We start from the raw sequence: 24,030 nt of genomic DNA on the forward strand, positions 1-24,030 counted from the left end.
CCCTCGCCTGGCGGCCAGGGATCGAACCGGTGCTGCAGAGGCTGCGGGCAGCTTAGCAGCCCAGCGCTCAACCGCAACAGCAACCAGGGGAGGCCCTAAAAAACATTTTTATACCAAGAATTTCTACCCAAATTATCAATTCTGTGAAATAAAACAAATATATAAATGTTAAGTATTTCCATAATACACTCATATTTTTTTTTAAATTCTATTATGAAATGTTTTAGCAAAATGACTTTTTTTAAGAATTTAAATATGGACAGAATGATTGTGCCCCCTAAAATTTATTTATGCTTGAAATTCTAACCTCCAGTGTTATGGTATTATGAGGTAATACCTTTGCAGGTGATTGCGTCATGAGGGTGGAGCCCTCATGAATGGGATTAGTACCCTCATAAAAGGGACCTCAGTGAGGGCCTCCCTGGTGGTGCAGGTGGTTGAACACCACCCTGTGAAGCTGTCCGCAGCCTCTGCAGCACTGGTTTGATCCCGGCCGGCTGGCCGACCGGCAAGGGGGTCCCACATGGTGTAGCAGACCTCTCCTGTCGTGCCCGCTGCTTCCCTCAGCAGTGTATTTCATCAGTCTGCCTGTTCTGTTCCCCGCTCTGTCTCTGGTGAATCCTCACACCCTCCTGTGCATCTGGCCTGTACCCCGTTTCTTGTATAAATAAATCAATCTTTAAAAAAAAGGGGACCTCAGTGAGTTCTCATATCCTCTCCACTATATGAGGATCCAAAAAAATAGTGTTTGCAACCCAGAAAAATGTCCTCTCCAGGCGTCAAATACATTGGCACCCTGCTCTTATACTTCCAAACTCCAGAACTATGAGAAAAATATGCTGCCCCCCAAAATATTTGGTGAACAGAAAAAAGAAGGGATGAGAATTTTAAACAGTGGTGTCATAACATGATCTATAAGAAGAAAATAGTAAGGAAAGAAAAAAATAAATACATTAGAACTTGAAGATTAAGACATTTTTCTTTTAAGTAGTACATGATTAATGTCAGACTTTTACTTACTACTCTTTAGATCCAATTGCAACCCTTGACTTTTCCATAATTATCAGATTTTTATCTCTTTTATGGTGCTTACAACAATGTTCATGAAAAAGTTGCTTTATAAAGATTTGAAAAACAGACAAATTCATCTTGGATTATGCTTTTATAATAGCATTTTTAATGACAGAATACAATTTTCTGAATATGTTTATTAACTTTTCAAAGAAATGTTTATCATTCACCTTGTTAGATAGAGCTGAATGTTGTTTTCCACCATTGTAAGAAAGTATAACTAAGTTTCTCCTTGTAAATGAAGCATGTGTGAGAAACGCCTCTTTTGCATCTGGCTTCTCCTCTGTGAACTGGACACAATATTTGCTCCTCCTAAATTTCTCATGAGATTAAAAAAATGGATTATATATCTGACACAGAGTAAGCATCCAGAATAATATTGCTGTCTTATATACCGTAATTATAATCAGAAATTATTCAGTGCATAAAGGAGAAAAATCAGATATCATCTTATATAGATATATTTTTAACTTCCTTCTTTGACCAAATTCCACAGAACTTATTTTACATGAAAGAATCAAAGCTTCAACCATCCCCTTTAACGATAGTTTAACTGGCAAACCAACATGAGTGTTCTCTTATCTAAATTATCCTAAAACTCAACTGGAAACATTTAAAATCTTCTGTGACTGCTTATTAAAACTATTTTTGTACATTTTAGTCACTTCAATTTTTTCACTTTTCAAAACAATATAAAGTACAAACAAAAGGATAGAGGCTGATCAAAGGGAAACAGAAGCCAAACTAAAGGAGTACCTGATAGCTTGAGTTGAAAGAATTTGAGCAACAAAACTTTAAATTTATAATGCAATATGAAATAAATATCCATGTGTCCATAGTGATATAAGTAATTGAATATATAAGTAAATTGGGAAGAAGATACAAATATTTGTTACCAAGAAGTGCAAATTATATATGGAGATACATCTCCTGGGAAGTGGACCAAATACCCTTCTTAGAATGTGGGCTGTATTCCAAAGGAATGAATATGGTAGGTGAAAATAGTCAGTTTACAGTGGGGACTTGACCTCAACCAAGTGATCAAGGTTAAAATCATCAGTTACACGTTGGTATCATGAATACCATCAATACAATGTGGTAACAAAGACATTTCATCTCTATGACATTCTTTTCCAAAACCCAGAATAGGGCCTCCCTGGTGGCGCAAGGGGTTAGGCACCTCACTATGAAGCAATCTGCAGCCTCTGCAGCACAAGTTCGATCCCCGGCTAGCCAGAGAGCATCCCACATGGCGCAGCAGACCTCTCCTGACTCATGCGCTGCTACCCTCAGCAATGTACTTCGTTCAATCTGCCTGTTCTGTTCCCCACTCTGCCTCTGATGAATCCTCTCACCTTCTACCCCCCGCATCTCCGGCCTGTACCCCAGCTCTTGTATGCATAAATAAATAAATCTTAAAAAAAAAAAAACAACCAGAATATTGCTCTAATCATGAGGAAAACACCTAAAATACCCAAATTCAGGGTCATTTTACAAAATACCTGGTCAGTACTTTTTAAAACTAAAAAGGGTGTTCAGGACTATACTGCACTTTTACTAGGGTTTTCAGGATGGTGGTTCCTGGAATATAGAATCAAGCAGCACTTCAGCTGAATGACCAAAGAATGCTAAGGGGAACTGCTTATATAGGCAAAAGGAGAGGGGCTAGGTACAGTTAATGCAAATGAGATTTTCAGTCAATATAGTTTTGACTAATGCAAAATTTTTCAAGTTAGTGATTGCTGGAATTTCAATCCTGGATATGGCTTGCCAGTTGGTTACACTTGTGCATGCTCCAACATGTGGGGGTGCCTGGATAGGCCTGGGACCCAATCTTCAACAGACTCTCAGCTTTGTTTCTTACCCAAACCCAAGATGGTTCCATGCTTGTTTTACTTATTTTATTTATCAAACACTTTGTCAATTAGCTGAAAGACTGACTGAAGAAACAACGAATAGGTAAACAAGACAATGAAAATAAACTATGAAACTATGAAAATGTTATGAAACTCATTGCTTAAATGAAGCTAATTGTTCCAATTAGGATATCATTTGTGCCTCTGCCTAATGTTCATTTCCTGCCATATTTTTCAGATAACACTGGCTCAGAACAACACTTTTATACCCAAACAGAATCAAAAGAGCTGCAACTTTGCCTCCCCCACCCATACATGGCATCTGCCAGCCTTTCTCAGATAACCAATCACATTCATTCTGAATAAACCCACTTCAGCATTCTTCTGCCTGCATAGCCCTTACTAATATTTACCATATCTGTAATAGTGACTTTTATGTGTCTACTTGACTAGGCTAGTATGCCTGCTTGTTTGATCTAGATATTGCTGTGAATGTACTTTTTTTGATGAGACGAACATTTACAATAGTCAAGTTTTAGAAAAGCAGATTTACCCTGCATAGTGTGTGTGGGCACCATCTAATTTTATGAAGGCCTTAAGAGCAAAGAATGAAACCCCCCCAAGAGGAAAGAATTAGGCCACCAGACCACAATATAGAAATTCTGTCTGAGCTTCCATCCTTTAGACTCAAGACTGTGACATGAAATTTTCCTAAATTTCCCACCTGCTGACCTCTCCCCCAGATTTCTGACTTGCCAACACCCACTACCACACAAGCCATTTTCTTAAAACTAATATAGTGGGAAGGGAAAGGGAGAGGTAGGAACTATTTAGGAACTATATAGTGCAACTATTTCATCCCTGCTACAGACACTGTTTTTTTTTTTTATTATTCTTAGCAAAGTACGAAATTTAGATAATTTATAAGCAATATACTTAGTCCCTTTTTTTCCATTGCACCAATTAACATAGAATCTCTATTCCATATCTTGAGTAACAGAAGCACTTGTGGCATGTCTTCAGGTACATATGTCAGAGTTCTACCCTTAACCTGATAAACCAGTTCCCTCAACTTATTTTGATTCGTAATCAAGAGTTCAGATCCCTGGGCCTAAGATCATTTAATTACAGTATCTCAGAGAAGATAAGTGCAAGACTGCTTTTTTTTTTTTTTTGGTGGGACCCTCGCCGGTGCCCGGGGATCGAACTGGCGCTGCAGAGGCTGTGGGCAGCCTCCCAACCCAGCGCTCAACCGCTGCGCCACCAGCGGAGGTCCACCAAGACTGCTTTTTAAAATAAGTAACGAGGCTAATGGATGACAAATGATTTACACAAATAACCAAAAAGTTAATAGTGAACAATATTAAGCTAATACAATCTTCACATATCTAGAAGCTTCATTTTATTTGCCTATATAAAGTTCAGGAAAAAAAAATGTATGAGGTTTTTCTGTCTCAGTGTCTGCATTTTATTATCTGATTCAAGGTTCCAGTTCACTAATGTAGACAGATTGAAGTATCTAGCAAATAATCAAGTAGAAGCAGCTTTATAAGATGGTTTATGTCAGAGACATATGCAATTCTCTGGTATACATTAGAATACCATGCAAATGGCTAAAATCCTTGACATTTAGTGTGTTTAAAGTATTGAAATTTTGGGGGGGATATTATGTTCTATGATTTAACCAAAAGAAGACTAACCTCACTTTCCTACAGTAGAAATTTTTCTTAAAGATTTATTTATTTATTTATACAAGCACTGGGTACAGTCAGAAGCACGGGAGGGTGAAAGAATTCACCAGAGCCAGAGCGGGGAGAAGAACAGGCAGACTGACGAAATACACTGCTGAGGGGAGCAGCGGGCGTGGCAGGAGAGGTCAGCGTGCCAGGTGGGACCCTCGCCTGGGGCCAGGGATTGAACCGGCACCACAGAGGCTGCAGGCAGCTTCGCAGCTCAGTGTTCAACCGCTGCACCACTGGGGAGGCCCCCTACAGTATAATTTTTTTTTTTTAATTTGAAGGATATTATCCTTCAATAAGTCTTTTCAGTAGTTTGTTTCTCAAGTTCCAGTTTCCATAGTTTCTTCCCTTTCTAATAAGTTGCCTTTGGCCTCACCTTCCTTCCCAAATCCACCAGTTACTTCATAACACATCTTCAATTTAGATCGCCTAAAGGAATGCTAGGTTTTTTCTTTGCAGTCAATCTCTCATCTCTCTCTCTCTCTATATATATATATATATATATATTTATATATATAGTTCATTATAGTCACACAGACACAGTATCTACACACACACACACACACACACATATATATATATATGTATATATATATATATATATATGCTATATAAATTTGTATTACTCCCAATGGTTTCAAAGAGTTAAAACTTTTCTGGCAAGAGAAAACCAAGGGATGACATTACTAATGGAGAATTGAGCAATACAGTTGACAACATTTGGTAGATTCTGAATGAGCCTTTCCCTCATGGGTTGTTTGTCACATAAGAAATCATAACTTAAGAGCACCATCCACATAAACAAAAGTGACATGTTAATAATCTTTCTACCTAAGGAATATACCTCAGTCCACTGACACACATTGAAATAAATGAGAACTAAAATCATTTTGGCAGAAAGCTACTAAATGTCAGGTATTTCCTATAACTCTGAAATTCCCTAAATAGATTTAACTGATCTTAAATATTCAGAGTTGTTTTTGAAAAATAGCAAAACCCCTCAAGAAAATAAGTCAAAAAGACACTGCTTATTTTTCATGTACAAGAAATAAAGAATGAAAAGCTCAGAGGGATAGAAATAAGCCTAAATACAAGAAACGCTTTACAAAAATTTTGGAAGTTGTGATTTTCATTGAGTTTTAACATTGGCTGGTTGAAGTAATTATGATTTCATGAAAGGTAGTTAACAAGTCAGAGTATGGAAGAAAAGTTCAGAAAATTTAAAAAGGAAAGAAAATTAACTTATGTGCAATTAAAAAAGATAATGATCACATTAAATACAAACTTATTCTACTGACACATTGGCAAGGGCACACATAGTAAGGTATGGAATCATAAGGAAAATAGCATAAGAATTATGCTTTTTTCCCTAATTTATTTGGGAACAACTTATACTTGATTTTAGTGAAACAAAATGCCTAAAGTTTCAACCAAAACTTTCTGGATCTTAGGTTAACTAACAAAATTCCACTAAATATATTTTTCTAAGCAATTACTATGTAAGAAAAGGTATGAGAACTTCTGTAGCAATTTCTGTATCTGTGAAAACAGAAGATCTCAAATAACATATTATTGAATACATATGATTACTTCAAAGCAAATATTAATATATTAATATACATTCTACTGATTATTAATTCATTAGCAACTTATTTTACATTGGTAATATATACATTCTGTTGGTGAACAAAGTTACCTGAAACAGACTTTTGGGCTTAACAGATTAAAGTTAATGTCTGACTGTTGCAGTCGTTCTGCATTTAGCACAAAACTGGGCATAGATTAGGTCCTAAATCGTGATTAGATAGATGGATGTTCATTTCATTCTCAGTGTTCTCTAATTTTGAAGTCTCCATGAAATTGTTCTCATGTTTATATTTAAATGAAGAATTACTGGAAGTATTTTCAAGATTATCTCAATCTCTTTATAATTCATTATAGTCACACAGATATAGTATCCACATTTGCATAGGTATTTTAATTCATACTGAGTATGATTGCTGCTAGATTGGCATACCCTAGTATAAAAAAGATAACAGTCCATGCCCACCCTGATAGTCATACTGATTTATTTTACCAACTGCAACAGCGAAAATTTCCTTTCAAGGTGATGGCTGGCAAATGAAAAACAGTTTAATAGAATAAAACTTTATTATCTTCAGTTACTGAACTTATTGATACTTTTAACAGTGCTTCATAAAACAACAAACTGTATCAGAATAAAGTATCATTTTACTTTTCAACAAGTTAACAGTTAATAATGCAATATTTAAATGATGGTTTCCACTACAAGCAAATTTACTTTGAGTTATCAGGTGATCTGATGTGTGTCAATTGTTTCAGTAAGAAAGTAGTGGAAAACTGGGAAGGTTTATATATATATCAGGACATATAGGCATGAGTCAAAAGAAAACTTGCAGTTCAGCCACTAGAATTATTTTCGATGAGAAGTGATTATGGTTAAGACAAAATGCATAATCTGATGCAAAACTAGAGTTTCTTATTTTAATTTTATTGTATTTTTATTTATGTGTACATATATAAATGGTTAAAGTTATAAAAGCATATCTTTAAGCACACAGATTTTTTATTAAAGTATATTAAAGTAAAATTATAATGATTTATATTAAAGTAAAATTATAACAATTTATAATTTGTTATCTTTCCTTTTTCTTCTATAGGAAATAGAGGTGACATATATATCAACATCCACTCCCACTCATTGTCTTAATTTGGGGAAATAATAAGATGGAAGTTTTAATAACCTTTAATCCATATTTTGGAGTCCTTTTTATGTCACTCTTAATACCAAACAAGTTAAATAGTCTTTGTCCTAAAGGTGTTCATGGTCTAGCCAAATATTCCAAACTACCTAGAGAAAAACCCAGTTCACATTATCTTTCTCTGCTATTTCCTAGATGTATTCTTTAATATGTTACCTACTCTATAATCCACAATTTCTTTATCTGTAAAATATGGGTAATAATAATAAAAATCAACTTAGAGTATATCTGTTAATAATGAGCTAGAGTGAACAGTCCAGTGACAAGTGATATTGATTTTGAATTAATAAATCATATTTTACTTCCTCTCATTAAATGCATGGGCAAACACGAGGAATGTGATAAGCCACCAACTGCTGCTACTTATGGTTCACTTCCTTATGAATATGTCATCAAGCTGTCTGTGCATATTAATTTTTAAAGAAGGGATTATATGACATTAGAATAGCACTCAGATACAGAAAAATGTAAACATGAGAATTTATAGAACATTTGTGTTAGAATCTATAAAAACAGCTGGCATGCAAAAGGTGCTCAATAGAAATATATTGAATGAGTGAATGAACACAAATCAATGACATTAAGAACTTATTTTCTAATATCAGTTGTGGAACTTTCAGCTCTGTAAAAAAAAAATTGTCTTTATTGAGGTAACACTGGTTAGGTAATACCCTATATGGGTTAGGGGCACAGGATCACACCACCCTCACCATTTAAGCACATATAGGCCTTTATCCTAGTCTGATGGGCCTTCTCCCTCCTTCATTCTGATGACCACCTTCCTTCCCCTCCAGTAGGCTCAATTCTGTAGTCAGATATCTAGGGTTTATTTGGGTTTAATTTAGTCAGATCCTTTGTGGTTTTTGTTTTTTCAATCTTCCAAATGAGTAAAATCATCTGATATTTGCCTTTCTCCTTCTGATTTATTTCACTTAGCACAATACCCTCCAATCCCATCCATGTTGCTGCAAATGGCAAGAATTCATGTTATTTTTAATAGCTGAGTAGTATTCCGTTGTGTATATATACCACATCTTCTTAATTTACTTCTCCATCAATGGGCATTTAGGTCTGTAAAATTTTTAAACAATGAAGGGAACTGAAATTCAAAACAGTTTTTACAGATTATAACTAGAATTTTTATTTGTTAACTTTGCATTTATGATGGGTAAATACTGTGATGGTTAATTTTGTATGTCACCTTAACTGAGTCAGAGAGTGCACAGATATTCCATCAGTTATTATTTGGTATGTGCCTGAAGAAGGTGTTTTTCCATGAAATTAGCATTTGAAACAGTAGACTAAGTAAAGCAGATTGCCCTACCTAGGTTAGGTAATAATCATTTGTAGACCTCAATAGAACAAAAAGAGCTAACCCTCCTGTGGATAAAAAGAACTCCTTTTACTGGACTGCCAGAAGGATTTTGGTTTTTTTTTTTTTTTTTTTTACCATTTACTGTGAAATTTTTTTTTTTTTTATAAATTTTATTGTTATATTCCCCATACAATTGCAGCCCCCCATTCTGACCCCAATCCCTCCCCTCCCGCCCCCGCCCCCCTAAAAGTGTCTCTGGTTCATAGTTTTTTGTTGATTTTGATTTTCACTTTCTTATAGTTATTCATTTTCCTGGTCCCTTATTTAAGTTTTCTAGATTCCTGCTATGAGTGAGACCATCCGGTATTTTTCTTTTTCTTTTTGGCTTATTTCGCTGAGCATGATCCAGAAGGATTTTGGTTTTTCTCTGCCTTCAATATGAACTTCCTGGGCCAGAAGGATACTTGCCTTTGGACTGGACTTAGACCCTTAGTTCTCCTGGGCCTCAAGTCTGGCAACTATAGCTTTTATGTGAATGAAACAATTCTGCAATGTATATAAATATATATTCCTTAAAATATATGTACATATTCATATTGCTCTTTCTTTGAAAAACAATAACACCTTAATAATACAAACACAAACCACAAATATTTCAAAGAAATCTTTATCTTACAATCTTATATTCATATTTAAAAAAAAAAAGACATGAATTGCTCTGGTTTTCTTATTCTGTGTTTCTATTTAGTTTTGTATTACTCATTAAAGAAAAAGTGAATAGAATGCTTTTGTTTATACAAATGTATTTTTCCTTCATGGAAATTTAAGCATTTACTCCCCTCTTATTTATTAATTTCCCTCAGAAAAGCTAATCTTTAAATCTTAGGTTTCTCTTAGTTATAAAATATATTGCAGCATTACTTTCTTCTCTAGGAGGTAATGATGAGAAATTAAACAGCTAAGAAATATCATTATCATCCCTTAGCACACATGCAAACATTCAATAATATTATTATTTTAAATGTCTGAAGAGGAAATTTGTAGAGATAAATTATTCAATAATCTTAGGAACACAATGGGAAAATAATCTATAAAATCAAGATCCCTTCTATTTAAATACATTTTACAGTAAATTGTACAGCAGAAGCTTGCAAGGAAATTTTGAAACTCTATAATTATAATAACACTTGGGTTAAGTATATATAACATATAATGTTATCTCATAAATTGATCATGTAGTTCTTTTCCATCTCTAGCATACGACTTTTTCATTAAAGTGAATTATCAAATAGACATTGTTACTGTTCTATTTCTTACAGAATAAACAATTAAAAGCCTCTAAAACTGCTTGTTTACACTGTGATATTTTATATTTAACCCTTTGCTTTCCTCACAAACGTGGATTATAAAATAGCATAAGGAAAAACCACCAACAAAATATTACCAAACCAAATTCAACAATGCATTTAAAAGAATCACATACCATATCAAATGTGATTTATTCCAGGGATTCAAGAATGGCTCAACATACTCATATCAGTAAGTGTGGTATACCACATCAATAAATAATAAGGACAAAAACCATATGATCATCTCTTAAATATGGAAAAAGCATCTTATAATATTCAGCATGCTTTTATGATAAAAAAACCTCAAGATAAAAATCTCAATATAAGAATTGTATGTGACAAACCCACAGTCAACATAATGCTCAATGTTGAAAAGCTCAAGTTTTTTTTCCCTCTGAGATCAGGGATGTCCACTGTCACCATTATCTGTAAGTATAGTGTTGAAAGTACTAACAAGAGAAATTAGACAAGAAAATAAAAGGTGTCCAAATTGCAAAGGAAGAAATAAAATGATCACTGTTTGCAGGTGATAAGATATTTAGAAAATACCAAAAAACACCACTAAAATATATTAGAAATAATAAATGAATACAGCAAGGTGCTAGTCTACAAAACTAATATACAAAAATCTGTTATGTTTCTCTAAGTAAACAAAAAACTAGCAGAAATAGAAATCAGGAAAACAATCCTTTTTGCAATTGCATCATAAAGAATTAAATACTTTGGAATAAATTTAACCAAAGATGAAAGATAAAAGACATTGTTAAAATAAAAGACTCAAGAAATGGAATGATATTTCCATGCTCATGGATTAGAAAAATTAGCATCATTAAATTCACTATATTACCTAAAGAAATACACAGATTCATCAAAATCCCAATTGCTTTCTTCAGAGAAATAGAAAAAACAAATCACAAAATCTATTTGGAACTACAAAAGATGCAAAAACAGTCCTAAGGGGAAAAAAAGCCAAATAAGGATACAGAAACATTAATTCCAAAGAGCACCTGCACCCCTATGTTTATAGAAGCACTAATTACAATAGCTAGGCTTTGGAAACAACCCAAATGCCCAAAAATAGATGACTGGATCAAGAAGATGTGGTACATATATACCATGGAATATTACTCAGCATTCAAAAAAGATAAACACATGCAATTTGCAGCAACATGGATGGAGCTGGAAGGGATCATACTCAGAGAAATAAGCCAGAAAGAAAAAGAAAAATACTGGATCGTCTCACTCATAGCAGGAATCTAGAAAACTTGAATAAGGGACCAGGAAAAAGAATAACTATAAGAAAGAAAATATCAAAATCAACAAACAACTATGAACCAGAGACACTCTGTGGGGGGTGGGGGGCGGGGAAAGGAGGGCTTGCGGTCAAAACAAGGGGGTTGTAATTGTAAGGGGAATATAAAAATAAAATTTAAATAATAAAAAAAGAAAAGGAAATGTCTACCACTTTCTGAATAAAACAAAGGATTTCATCATCAAAAAAAAAACTAATTTTCTAAACATTTTAAATTGAAATTGTATGTTAGGTACTGTAATATAACAAAAATACAATGTGAACACTTTAGAAAATAAGTTTTTTCACTATGTTAACTAATATTTTCTAAAACTATGTGTTTGATTTTTTTAGTATACTAACTTCTGATTGTCTTTGAGTAAAGATATTTACCCAACCAGAAAAAAAAAAGCCAAATAATATAGGTATCATGCTCTCCAAATTCAAACTATAGACTACAAAGCAATAGTAACCAAAACAGAATGGTACTGGAATACAGATCAATGGAACAAAAGTATGAACCCAGAAATAAACCTACACATTATATGGACAATTAATTTATGACAAAGGAGCTATGAAAGACTCTTCAATAAAAGGTGTTGTAAAAACTGGATAATCAGCCACATGCAAAATAATGAAACTAGACCATTATCTATTACCATCACAAAAATTAATTCAACATTGTTTAAAGACTTTCATGTAAGACCTGAAACCATAAATATAGAAATGTCTTAGAGATTCTATTTCACTGGTGAGGCAAAAGCAAAAAATAAACAAATGGAAGTAAAAAGCCCCTATACAACGAAAGAATGTATACATCTGACAGGGGTTAATATTCAAAATATATAAAGAACTCATAAAACTCAACAACAAAAATATATAACGAGAATTAAAAAATGGTGGAGCATCTGAATAGACACTTCTCCAAAGACGATGTACAGATGGTCAATAAGCATTTGAAAAGATGTTCATTATCTCATAATGGAAATGCAAATCAAAACAACATATCTTCTCACACCTGTGAGAATAGTTATTATCCAAAAAGAAGAAACAATAAGTGTAATGCAAATTAGTGCAGACATTATGGAAAGCAGTACGGAGATTCCTCATAAAAGTAAAAGCAAGGCCTCCCTGGTGGTGCAAGGGGTTAAGCACTGCATTATGAAGCAATCCACAGCCTCTGCAACACGAGTTCAATCCCTGGCCAGCCAGAGAGAAATCCACATGGTGAAGCAGACCTCTCCTGCCTCGCCTGCTGCTCCCCTCAGCAGTGTGTTTCAGTCAGTCTGCCTGTTCTGTTCCCCACTCTGTCTCTGGTGGATCCTCTCACCACCCGCATCTCTGGCCTGTACCCCAGCTCCTGTAAGCATAAATAAACAAACCTTTTTTTTAAAAAAAAAAGTAAAAACAGAAATTCCATACAATCCAGTTATCCCACTTCTGAGTGTTTACCCAAAGAAATTTGAAAAAGATCTATGCAAGCCCATGCTCCTTGCAACATTATATACAATAGCAAAGAGATGGAAACAATTTAAGTGCTCATCAGCAGATGAATGGGTAAAGAAGATGTGCATATAGTATATATACACAATGGACTATTCAACTATTAAAAAAAGATAAAAAGATAAAATCCTGATACATGGACAGACCTAGAGGGTAGTATGCTTATTGAAAGAAGTCAGATGGAGAAAGACATAATTTCACTTATATGTGGCATACACAGAAATAAAATAAACAACTGAATTAAATAAAACAAAGTTAAACTCAGACTATAGAACCAAATTTTAGTAGAACAGAAGGGGGGTGGAGAGTAGGTAAATAGGGTACAAGGGGTCAATTGTATGGTGAAGAATAGAACTGGACCTCTAGTCGTAAAATTAATGAAGTATATATACAGATGTTGACTTACGATAATATACTCCTGAAACTTATATAATGCTATTATGCAATGTTACTTAAATAAAATTAATTTAACAAATAAAATAGCATGTGATTCCAAAGAGAAATGCAAATAACAAAAAGGTGCATTAATCAAAATAAATAAAATTTAAAGTGAAAATAGTAATTTTTATCCACAAATATTTTTTTTTTTACATTTTAAAAGGAAAGGTTTCTTAGGAAAAGGAGAAAGAAAAAGAGAGGCACCTACATAGTCACAGGTGGGCAGGAGAGCTGCTGCTGCTGCTGCTTTGCAAAGGGAAAGTGTTTATGAAAAGAAACACCTTCATAGTCACAGGCAGGCAGGAGACTTATTATCCATAACTTTTAAAACCATCTGATAGCCTTAATAACATTCTTCCTCTCTATCTTGGACCTAGAGAACAGAGATCACATTTGGTTTGCTGTCTATCTCTTGAATCAAATACTGTTTCAGACAAATAGCTGGATTATATAAATGATTGTTGCATTAATGCACAAATTAATGTACAAATTAGGTCTAGTTTATGTCTTCCATGATAATATCATTGAATTTTAAGAATATATATTTTTTATTTCCATGTACATGTGTAATATCTCATCTGTATTCACTTACTACAATAGAGGGGGAAAGATGGCAGTTTTATGGTTTTGTTTTCGTCTGCTTCTCCACTAGAATACAAACCCCATTGCATCAGAGACATGATCTGTCTTTGTTACTGATGTATGTACATATGTTCAAATGCTAGACCAAGTAATCAATAAATACTTGTTTAATTACCTAATTAATTAAAGGCAACTTGAAATCAATGTTATTCTCTACCACTGTGGTTCATTCCATAGAACAAAACTGAAGGACATAGAAGGCTTTATGAGTGGCAGTTAAAATACAAATGAGATCAAAGGAGATGAGTACATCCACATGGTTAACAGTGCTTTCTCTATCAGTGCAACCAAACCCTTTGCTTTCTTCCAGAGAAACCATAATCTGTACTTATTTAAAAGAAGGAAATTGGCAAGTCAGGTGAAAGGGGGTGAACAAATCCAGAACATCAGTGAAAACATCATAGAAACTGCCTATACTGGCCCACACAGGGCATAAGGACTGTGTTTGTAGACTAAGCAATGAGAGTGAATAAAAGGGGTTTGGGGCTTCCCTGGTGGCGCCAAGGGGTTGTGATGAAACCTATGAAGCTGTTTGCTGCCACTGCAGCACGAGTTCCATCCCCTGCCAGCCAGGGAGCAACCCACCTGGCACAGGTGACCTCTCCTGTCTCGACAGCTGCTCTCCTCGGCAGTGTGTTTCAAGTCAGTCTGCCTGCTCTGCTCCCCACTCTGTCTCTGGTGAATCTTCTCACCCCCCCCACACTTCTGGCCTGTACCCCAGTTCTTGTATGCATACATAAATTAATCTTTAAAAAAAAGTGAAAGATGGACAGGTGGAAAGACTCACTGAGGTTTGGGAGGTGGCTCTCTACTGCCGGAGATGTGTGAACTTTAATGAACAGAAAGAGAAAATAGAAGGTGATGGCTGAAGGGCCTCCCCTGGTGGCACAGGCAGTTGAGCGCTGGGCTGTGAAGCTGCCCGCTGCCTCTGCAGTGCCCGTTCAATCCCCGGCCACTGGCTAGGGTCCTGCATGGCGCGCAGACCTCTCCTGCCGCCCGCTGCTCCCCTCAGCAGTGTACTTCGCTCCTTCTGCCTGCTCTGCTCCCTGCTCTGTCTCTGGTGAATCCTCTCACCCTCCTGCGCATCTGGCCTGTACCCCGGTTCTTGTAAAATAAATAAATCTTAAAAAAAAAAAAAAGGTGATCACTGAAGTAAATAATGTCTGGGGACTGAGTGAGGAGGCTATCAGCAGTCTCATTAGTAAGGGTGTTGAAGTCATGGAGCATAAATGACACTCAAATAAAGCTTTGTGATATTAAACATAACCAAAGATACCACAAAAGCATTGTATTTAATGAAACGGTCACTTTAGGACAATATCCAAATACGATGCTCATGCTTGTGATTGATTCAAAACAGTTGTACTTATGCTCATGGATTAACAGTTTAAAATATCAGATAGACGGGAAACTCAGTAGTTACCCACTCTCACCCTAGTTCCACAGAAACTTGAACGCACAGCTATTTCTGCCCCTGCGCGGATCCGTCAGTCCCTCCCCTCTGACCTCTAACAAGCCCCGCCCACCACCGGAAGTTGACACAACCCCAGTTCCTTGGTTACAGGCTCTACTTCCGGTCACCCGTTGCCAACAGCCTTCTGCCTGATCAGAGAAGCTTGCTTCTCCCTTAGCCTTTGTTGCTGCCGCCACAGCTGCCTGCCCAGCAACGCCTGCTTTCAACTCACCGTCGCGCCACCGCCGCCAGCCATGACGACCCCGGCGCCATCCCAGGTGTGCCAGAACTACCATCCCCACTGCGAGGCCACCGTCAACATCCACCTCAACCTGGAGATGTACGCCTCCTATGTGTACCAGTCGATGGCTTTTTACTTCGACCGAGAGGATGTGGCCCTGAAGCACTTCGCTCAGTACTTCCTGAAGCTGTCCCGCGACAAGAGGGGGCAAGCCGAGAAGCTGATGGCGCTCCAGAACCTGCGAGGGGCCCGCATGCGCTGCCACGAGGTCCACAAGCCGGAGCACGACTGCTGGCAGAGCGGCCCCAAGGCCCTGGAGTGCGCCCTGCACCTGGAGAAGAGCCTCCACCAGAACCTGCTCGACCTGCACCAGCTGGCCACCGAGATGCAAGATGCCCACCTCCGCGACTTTCTGGAGTGTTACTTCCTCAACGAGCAAACCGAGACCATCAAAGATCTGGGGGACCGTCTGTCCAGCCTGCGCAAGCTGACGGCTGCCGAAGACGGCATGGCAGAGTACCTCTTCAACAAGCTCACCCTGGGAGACGGCGCCAAGGACAACTGAGGCCGCCCTGCCTTGCCCATGGCACCGGGCGCGGGGTGCCTTCCTCTGGTCACCATGCCGGGCGCTCAGATTTCAGTATTGCCTTTGCCAAACGTGCATTTCAGCAGTTTTCTTCCCCTATGGCTAGTTCATGCAATAAAGTTACTGGTTCTTAAATAAAGATCTCTTTATTTGTGTGTGCAAAACCCTCACCTTTTAAGTTTTAACAGGTCTCCAGGAGTGTCTCCACCCACCCATGCCCCAACCTCATGCAGCTCATGGTCTCCAGGGATGGAGGGAGAAGGTATTAAATGGGACCCTGGAAATCACAAATTAATTCCCCCCTTATGAACATGTGGGGATGGGGTTGGGGGTCTGGGGATTGGTGAAAATGGTATCTATGCATAATTTTAAGTATAAATACATGATCTAAAAATCATAATTGCAGTTGCCTCTGGGTATGAGATGAAGGGAATGGGATTGGGCAGGGATTAAAATAAAGGGGAGGGGCTCTTCAGCTTTTTCTAAAATATTTATGTTTGTTAAATAATGCAAATACTAATGGTTAAGTCTGGGCAGCAAGATGGGCCTTGAAGTCAGAATGGCAGAATATCTTCTTGACAAGTTCATCCTGGGTGACAGTGATAAGGGGAAATGAGCCTTAGGCTGGCTTTCCCCTTGAGGGGATGGAGGTGGGGAGTTGCAGTGATTTGTGTTGTGGGTTTGCTAAACTTAAGCACCCTGTTCGGCTGCCATTATGTTTACCTGCAGCTCCGCATTCCTACACAATGTCAGAACTGCCCTTCAGAACCTCTCATTCAGCCAAACTTATAAGGTGCCTTTCATATAAGTCAAGAGCAGAAAGGTTGATCAGTCTGGGAAGGGTATGACCAGGAACGCCTGGGGGGCTGAGGACAGATGCATAAACTTACTCCAGACTCATATATCATGAGGTATGACCAGGAATGCCCAGGGTGGCCAAGGACGGATGTATGACAAGAGACCCCAGAAGATGATCAATGGAATGCCCTGTTGATAAGATTAGGACCATGGACGGGGGTCTGGGGTCCAGTTTTGATTACAACACTTGGTCATCAAGCTGATGACATGATCAGCAGCCTCATGTCCCCCCAAGCCCTAGATATTCCTAAGTTTCACCATCCTTTTCTCCTTATCTTGCTCTCAGCAGCATCCTGCATTATGTAGCCTGCTGCATGACTCCTGTGTCTTTGTCAGTGTGGTACTGCATGATGCAACATTGTGTGGTCACCAGTGTCTGGCATGTATGTCGCAGTTATAAAACATGCATTCTTTCATTTGTATCTTATGCATGTGTGTGTGTTCATTCTAAACAGCAGCAAGTTTCATTACGAATATCCAGACTAAATTCAGAATGTTTTCTTAGGACGCCATCCTTTGTTGGAAAGCAGTTCAGTGCTTGCATTGCTGGAAATGATACAGCAGATTTTAAGAATTTTCCTGAGCTTCTTGTATTTCTGCCCTTGAGTTTCATGTATCCAACTTTGATTTAGCTTTTGTTATTTGCTACAAGAGAACCTAAGTTAACAAGTCTTATTATCGCCACACCTTTATCAGGTTCCAATGTAAGTATTACAGTACACAGCTTCTCTAGGGTAATAAATGACATTTTTCTCTATCTCTAGGCCAAAGTAGAATAAAAGAGGGGGAAAAGGATTAAAGGGTAGAGGGATAAGATCAAATAAAAACAAATGGATGCAAACACAGAGTATCAGGATTTTTGTTAGTTTTTCAGCTTTTGTTCACTCTAGGAATTTTTAGTGTTAAATGTAAAAAAATTGTGAATTTATGACAAGATATTTAGCATTTCCCAAACATTTTGCTCATGAGATCTATTTTCTACAAAATTTCACAGAACAGTATTCCAAAGAAAGTAACTTTGAAAGCAACATTGAAAGATCTCATTGTATGCTGTTCCAGAAACACATAACTGGCAGATAAACATCAATCATTTTTGTTCTCATTTTTTTTTAATTTTTTGGTTACATTTTTATTCCTCCATCTGTGCACATGTTCCACTCACCTCCACAAAACCACCCTATCTGCCTCTCCCCGAACCCTTCCCCTCTGGTAACCATTAAATTCTTTCACTAAGTACAAGATTTAGTCTTCCTGTAGTTTGCCTGTTTATATTTTTTGGTTATTTATATTTCACAGATAAGGAAAACCATCCAATATCTCTCTTTAACTTTCAGACTTAATTAGCACAGTGCCGTCAATGTCCTCCATTTTGTCCAAAAAAATACTGGTTTTAACAACTGTGTAGTCTTCCACTGAATATATATTCCACGGTTTCATTATTCTTTTGCTGAAGGGCATGTAGGTTGGCTCCACACCTTGACAACTGTGGACAGTGCTGCCATGAACATAGGCCTACATAAATGAGTTCACAGTAAGGCTCTCTTATTTTTAGGATAAATACCTAACTGGGGTACTTCTGGATCATACGGAATTTTCAATTTTTTTTCTTAAGAAATCTCCGTTGTTTTTCAATAGAGGGCACACCAACTTTCTTACCCACCAACAGTGGATGAGGGTTCCATTTCCTCCACATCCTTACCAATATTTGTTGTTTTCATTGTTTTTGATATGGGTCATTTTCATAAGGCTGAGGTGATATCTTACTGAGGTTTTGATTTGCAGCCCCTTATATAAGTGATGTTGAACAATTTTTCATACATGTGCAGGCCATCTGAATGTTTCTGTAGAAGTGTCTGTTTTAGGTCTTTTGCCTATTTTTTGACTGCATTGTTTTATTGTCATATAAATTGTATTAGTACTTTGTAAAATTTGGAAATTAGCCTCCTGTCAGATGTATGGTATGCAAATATGTTTTCTCATTCTATAGGATGTCTTTTTGTGTGTATGTGGTTTCTTCTGAAGTTTTTTTTTTTTTTCCTAGTGTAGTCCCACCTATTTGTTTTTGCTTTGATTTCCCTTGTCATTGGAATTGAGTCCCCAAATATCTTTGTAGTAGATGTCCTTTAGTGTGGCTCCACTGTTTTCTTTTTCAAGCATGTTATAGCTTTAGACTTATATCCAGGTCTTTAACCCATTTTGAATTAACTTTTGTGTATGGAATTAAGGAATGATCTGGTTTCTTTTATTTTTTTTTACATGTGTCTATTCATGTTTCCCAACACCGTTTGTTAAAGAGGGGTCTTCTAAAAGACAGGATTAACAATGAGACCCCACTCCATACCTGTGAGAAAGCCCATATTTAAAAAACTGTGGAGAAAAAGGAACCCTCTTACACTGCTGGTTGGAATGTAAACCCATCCAGTCACTATGGAAAGCTGTGTAGATACGCCTCAAAACACTAAAAATGGATCTACCATACGATCCAGCAACTCCACTCCCAGCAGTCTACCCCCAAAAAAACAAAAACACAAATTTGAAAGGAAAACTTTCAGATTTCACTCTATGTTTATTACAGAACTATCTACAATAGCCAAGATATGGAAACAAACTAAATGCCTCAAAATAGGTGCATGGATCAAAAAGCTCTAGTATATACATACTATGGAATACTACTCAGAGAGCAAAAAAGATAAATTCATGTCATTTGTGGCAACATGGATAGAGCAAGAAGGAATTATGCTAAGCAAAATAAGTCAGAAGAAATAAAAATAAGTCAGATGAAAAATAGCCATGGTTCAATTTATATTTGGAACATAGAGAAACAAAAAAAAAAGGTGAAGAAAAAGACAAAATTTGCAAGCTGACCATACATCTGAAGCACACAGCAAGGGACAGGAAGGGAGGGGGTTCAAAACAGGAGAGGGAAGAGCACAAGGGACTATGGTGATAGGTGGTGGGTGATATGGTGGTAGAAGAAATAAGGAGACCACACCTGAGGGGAGAAATCAAATATTATAAAAAAATGAACAACAATGTAAGAAAATGAAATTTAAAAATACAGATTTAAAAATCTTTAAAACTAGAGAGAAATGTCATTTCTGCTGTAGATTTGAAACTGTAAGATATGTATGAGTAAAGGTAATCTTAAAAAAGTTAAAGCAGCCTAACAGTAGCTCTTTATATAAGAAATACAAAGACTTGAAAGCTTTTACAGAATCACTACCTGAATCCACTAATAAAAATATCTCACCACACATCAGGTATCAGGTTAAGACATTTACATGAAATATCTAATTTAGGCCTCACAACAACACACAAGAGGTAGTGTTATAATTTCCATTTTATAGATGATCACAGTGAATTCAGAGATAGACATTAATTTTTTGAAGTCAGAAAGCTAGTAAACAGCTGAACTTGAATTTAAACACACACAGTCTGAAATGAGATCCTGGACACTTAACTATTAGTCTATACGATAATTCATAAATGGATTATTTATAAACCCTACTGAGTTATGCTAATATGACAATCTCTTATGAGAAGGTAGAAGAGAAATCTTAGAAACCTGGTTTTACAGAAATCTCAATCTAATAGGATACACCTATAATAGGTTCAATTAGTTAAGTCAACTGATATGGCCCATGGTGTGAAAAGTAGAAGAAATTCCTGAAAATATTCTAAGGACAGTAAATCGGAACATAAAGCCTTCTGTTTTATATTGATGTAACTGCACAAGCCCAAAAAATGTGAACTCTGACTCTGAATGGGCAGAAGTTAGCAGCTTGGATAATTTGAGAAAAATTCATTCAAGGTATGAAATAAAAATGGAAAGATGAAATGTATATAGGAAGAGATTTTAAATGACTAGTAGAGTGAACATATTCAACCAATCAATACAATGCTTAGTAAGAAATAAAAATTACATGAACAATTATTGATTTTCCAATCTAAGGCAGGATATATAGCTCAGAGGTAGAGTGCTTGTCTTCTAATTATTTTTTTTTTTTATTTTTTTATTTATAGAGGCATGTTTTATTTATTTATTTGTTTGTTTGTTTGTTTTTGTTTATACATGCACTGGGTACAGTCGGAAGCACGGGAGGGTGAGAGAATTCACCAGAGCCAGAGCAGGGAGCAGAGCAGGCAGAAGGACCGAAGTACACTGCTGAGGGGAGCAGCGGGCGGCAGGAGAGGTCTGCGCGCCATGTGGGATTCTCCTCCGGTGGCCGGGGAGCAGCCGGGGATCGAACCGGCGCCGCAGAGGCCGCGGGCAGCTTCGCAACCCAGCGCTCAACCGCTGCGCCACTGGGGAGGCCCCGAGTGCTTGTCTTCTGATTTTCTAATCTGACATTCTGTGATTAGTAACAGAGTATGATTACTCTGTTGCAATCTGAATCTCCTATTTTGAGAAAAGCTTTTCAATCACTTTCCAGTCTCTAGAGGCCTCTAATAAATCAGTAGAACATGGCACCTCTCTGCTATATTCCTCCAAAGTTTGCTCTGCTGGTTCTAAACTTCATAGAAAGTGGGACTGCAGGTTCTAGAAGCCATTGTTATCCAATAAAATAGGAGAGGATGAATTATTGATAGAATGCATAGAAGGAGAAAAATAGAAGGAGATCACTAAAGTAAATAAGGTCTAGGCACTGAGTGAGGAAGTGATCAGAAGTCTTATTAGCATCCGTGTGGACTTTTCTCTCTAAAGCTACATAATCTATTTTGTATTGTGGATTCCATCTCTGCAAGATAACAAGATCAAGTAATAAAAAATAAAATGATCAACAACATTTTCATTGCACTTATAATGTAATCATGGTGGTCAGTTTTTTATATTTTCATTTCAGTTGGAGCCCTTTTGTATTAATAACTGCAAAATTCATTCATTTTCCCTTCTATACCAAAACATGTTAAGAATGTAAAAAGATGAACAGGTTAAGATACTAAATTTTAAAATGCTAAGATTTTTTAAACTAGAAATGTTTGACTATGAGACTGTCTTATAAGTTTAAGCAAAGTGAGTTTGAAGTGTGTATGCTAAAACATACATGATTAAGCGAACTTGGGGCCTGCAGACAATAAGAATATAGGGAGCATAATACATGTTATTTAAGGAAAGCAAGTTCAGAAATCGGGCCTCATTAGCATTCAAGTGGATACCATGAAGTCATTTGGAGAATAAATATACATATTTGTCATATGTGGTTAAGTTCATCAAGCTAAAGAAGAGCAGGTGCCAGCATGGGAAATAACTGAACTGCTAAGCAGGAGCAATTTGGTGGCTCCAAGTGATGAACGGAAAGTGATAAGTATGTGTGCAAATGTGAGTCCAGCACCACATTTTCAATGCCAGTTGTGCCAGTATTTCTTTTCCTATTACACAAAATCCTCTGCTGATTTATTTTTCTTTTTTTAAAGGGACATAAAATTCTGTATTGTTAGAAGTAAAAAAAAAATGCACCTATGCTTATAAAACTAAATGAGTTGGTTTGTGCTTACAGTAACAAAATGTATAAATGTATAGCATTGCACATACTTTATACTATACTTATCTCATTTTTGTTGGAAGAGACTAATACAGTTAGAGTTTGAAGAAAGGAGAGGTATTTGTGAAATTATAGCTATTTATCACTAGACTTCTTGTTCAAAGACATCTTTTCTGATGGTGATTATTGTGTGTGTGTATGATTTAGAAGCAAATATGTGATCAGAATTTAAAGTTATCACTTATTTACTAACATACTACTGTTCTATTAGCAGTTATATATTATTAATATAAAATCACTTAATTATTTTTTAAGATTTATTTATTTATGCATACAAGAATTGGGGTACAGGCAGGAGGTATGGGGTCATGAGAGGATTCACCAGAGACAGAGCAGGGAACAGAACAGGCAGATCTACTGAAATACACTGCTGAGGGGAGAAGCGGGCAAGACAGAAGAGGTCTGCTGTGCCATGTGGGTTAGCTCCCTGGCTGGGGATCGAACTTGTGCTGCAGTGGCTGGTGATAGCTTGATAGTGCTGAGACTTAATCCCTTGTGCCATGAGGGAGGCCCCATTATTAGTTATTTCTAAAAGATCTCATTTATTTATTGGCTAGGAAGGAATGACTGAAAGGCCTGCAGAAGAATTCTCATATCTATTTAATTTATAAATCAGGAGTTAAAGTGAAGTTCCCTTGCCTCAGTCAAATTTCTTAATACAAAGTTTTTATTTTTTAAAGATTTATTGATTTTTATACAAGAGCTGGAGTACAGGCCAGAGGCATGGGAGGGTGAGAGGATTCACCAGAGACAGAGAGGGGAGCAGAACAGGCAGACAACGAAAATACACTGCTGAGGGGAGCAGCAGGCGCAACAGGAGAGGTCTACCATGTCATGTGGGTATCTCCCTGGCTGGCTGGGAATAGAACCCACGCTGCAGAGGCTGCACTCAATCCGCTGCACCACGGAGGGCGGGAGGGGAGTGGGGGGGGCAGGCCTCCTTAATACAAAGTTAACTTAACAAATGTTTTTCTTAAAGCAACAAACTATCAGGCTGATCAAATCACAAATCACCGCTGATTTTATATCTCAGAACCTAATTTTTGAAGGATATTTTAGCGTGATCTTTTCAATCTTCCTGTAATTTTCACCTTTACCATTCCTCTAATTTGGGTTTTGAAGACATCTTGCTATCTATATTTTCCTTCTATCGTGAGTGCACTTCTAATAGTGAAAATGATTGCTTAAACTCAACTAAACCAAAGCGAATTGTATTTTTGTTGCCTTAAATATCAGTCTTCAAGTGAAATTTTACTCTAATGTCTCAGGTTTATTACACCTAGAAAACTTTTTAAAAAATGCCTCACACAATCATCTGCCTACAATGACTGATGCCAACATGTACACATTATCGAAATTTTG

General features: G+C 36.8%; 1 protein-coding gene across 1 annotated transcript; it reads left to right on the top strand.

The window, feature by feature from the left end:
- Positions 1 to 15,694: 15,694 nt before the first annotated feature.
- Positions 15,695 to 16,246, top strand: LOC311187470 (ferritin heavy chain-like; the record flags this gene model as incomplete). Its single annotated transcript, XM_084258881.1, has 1 exon — positions 15,695 to 16,246. One exon carries the CDS (start codon positions 15,695 to 15,697, stop codon positions 16,244 to 16,246), a length of 552 nt encoding a protein of 183 aa, XP_084115007.1.
- Positions 16,247 to 24,030: the final 7,784 nt, after the last annotated feature.

Source organism: Talpa europaea (assembly GCF_964194135.1).
Source record: "Talpa europaea genome assembly, chromosome: X".
Classification (NCBI taxonomy): Eukaryota; Metazoa; Chordata; class Mammalia; order Eulipotyphla; family Talpidae; genus Talpa; species Talpa europaea.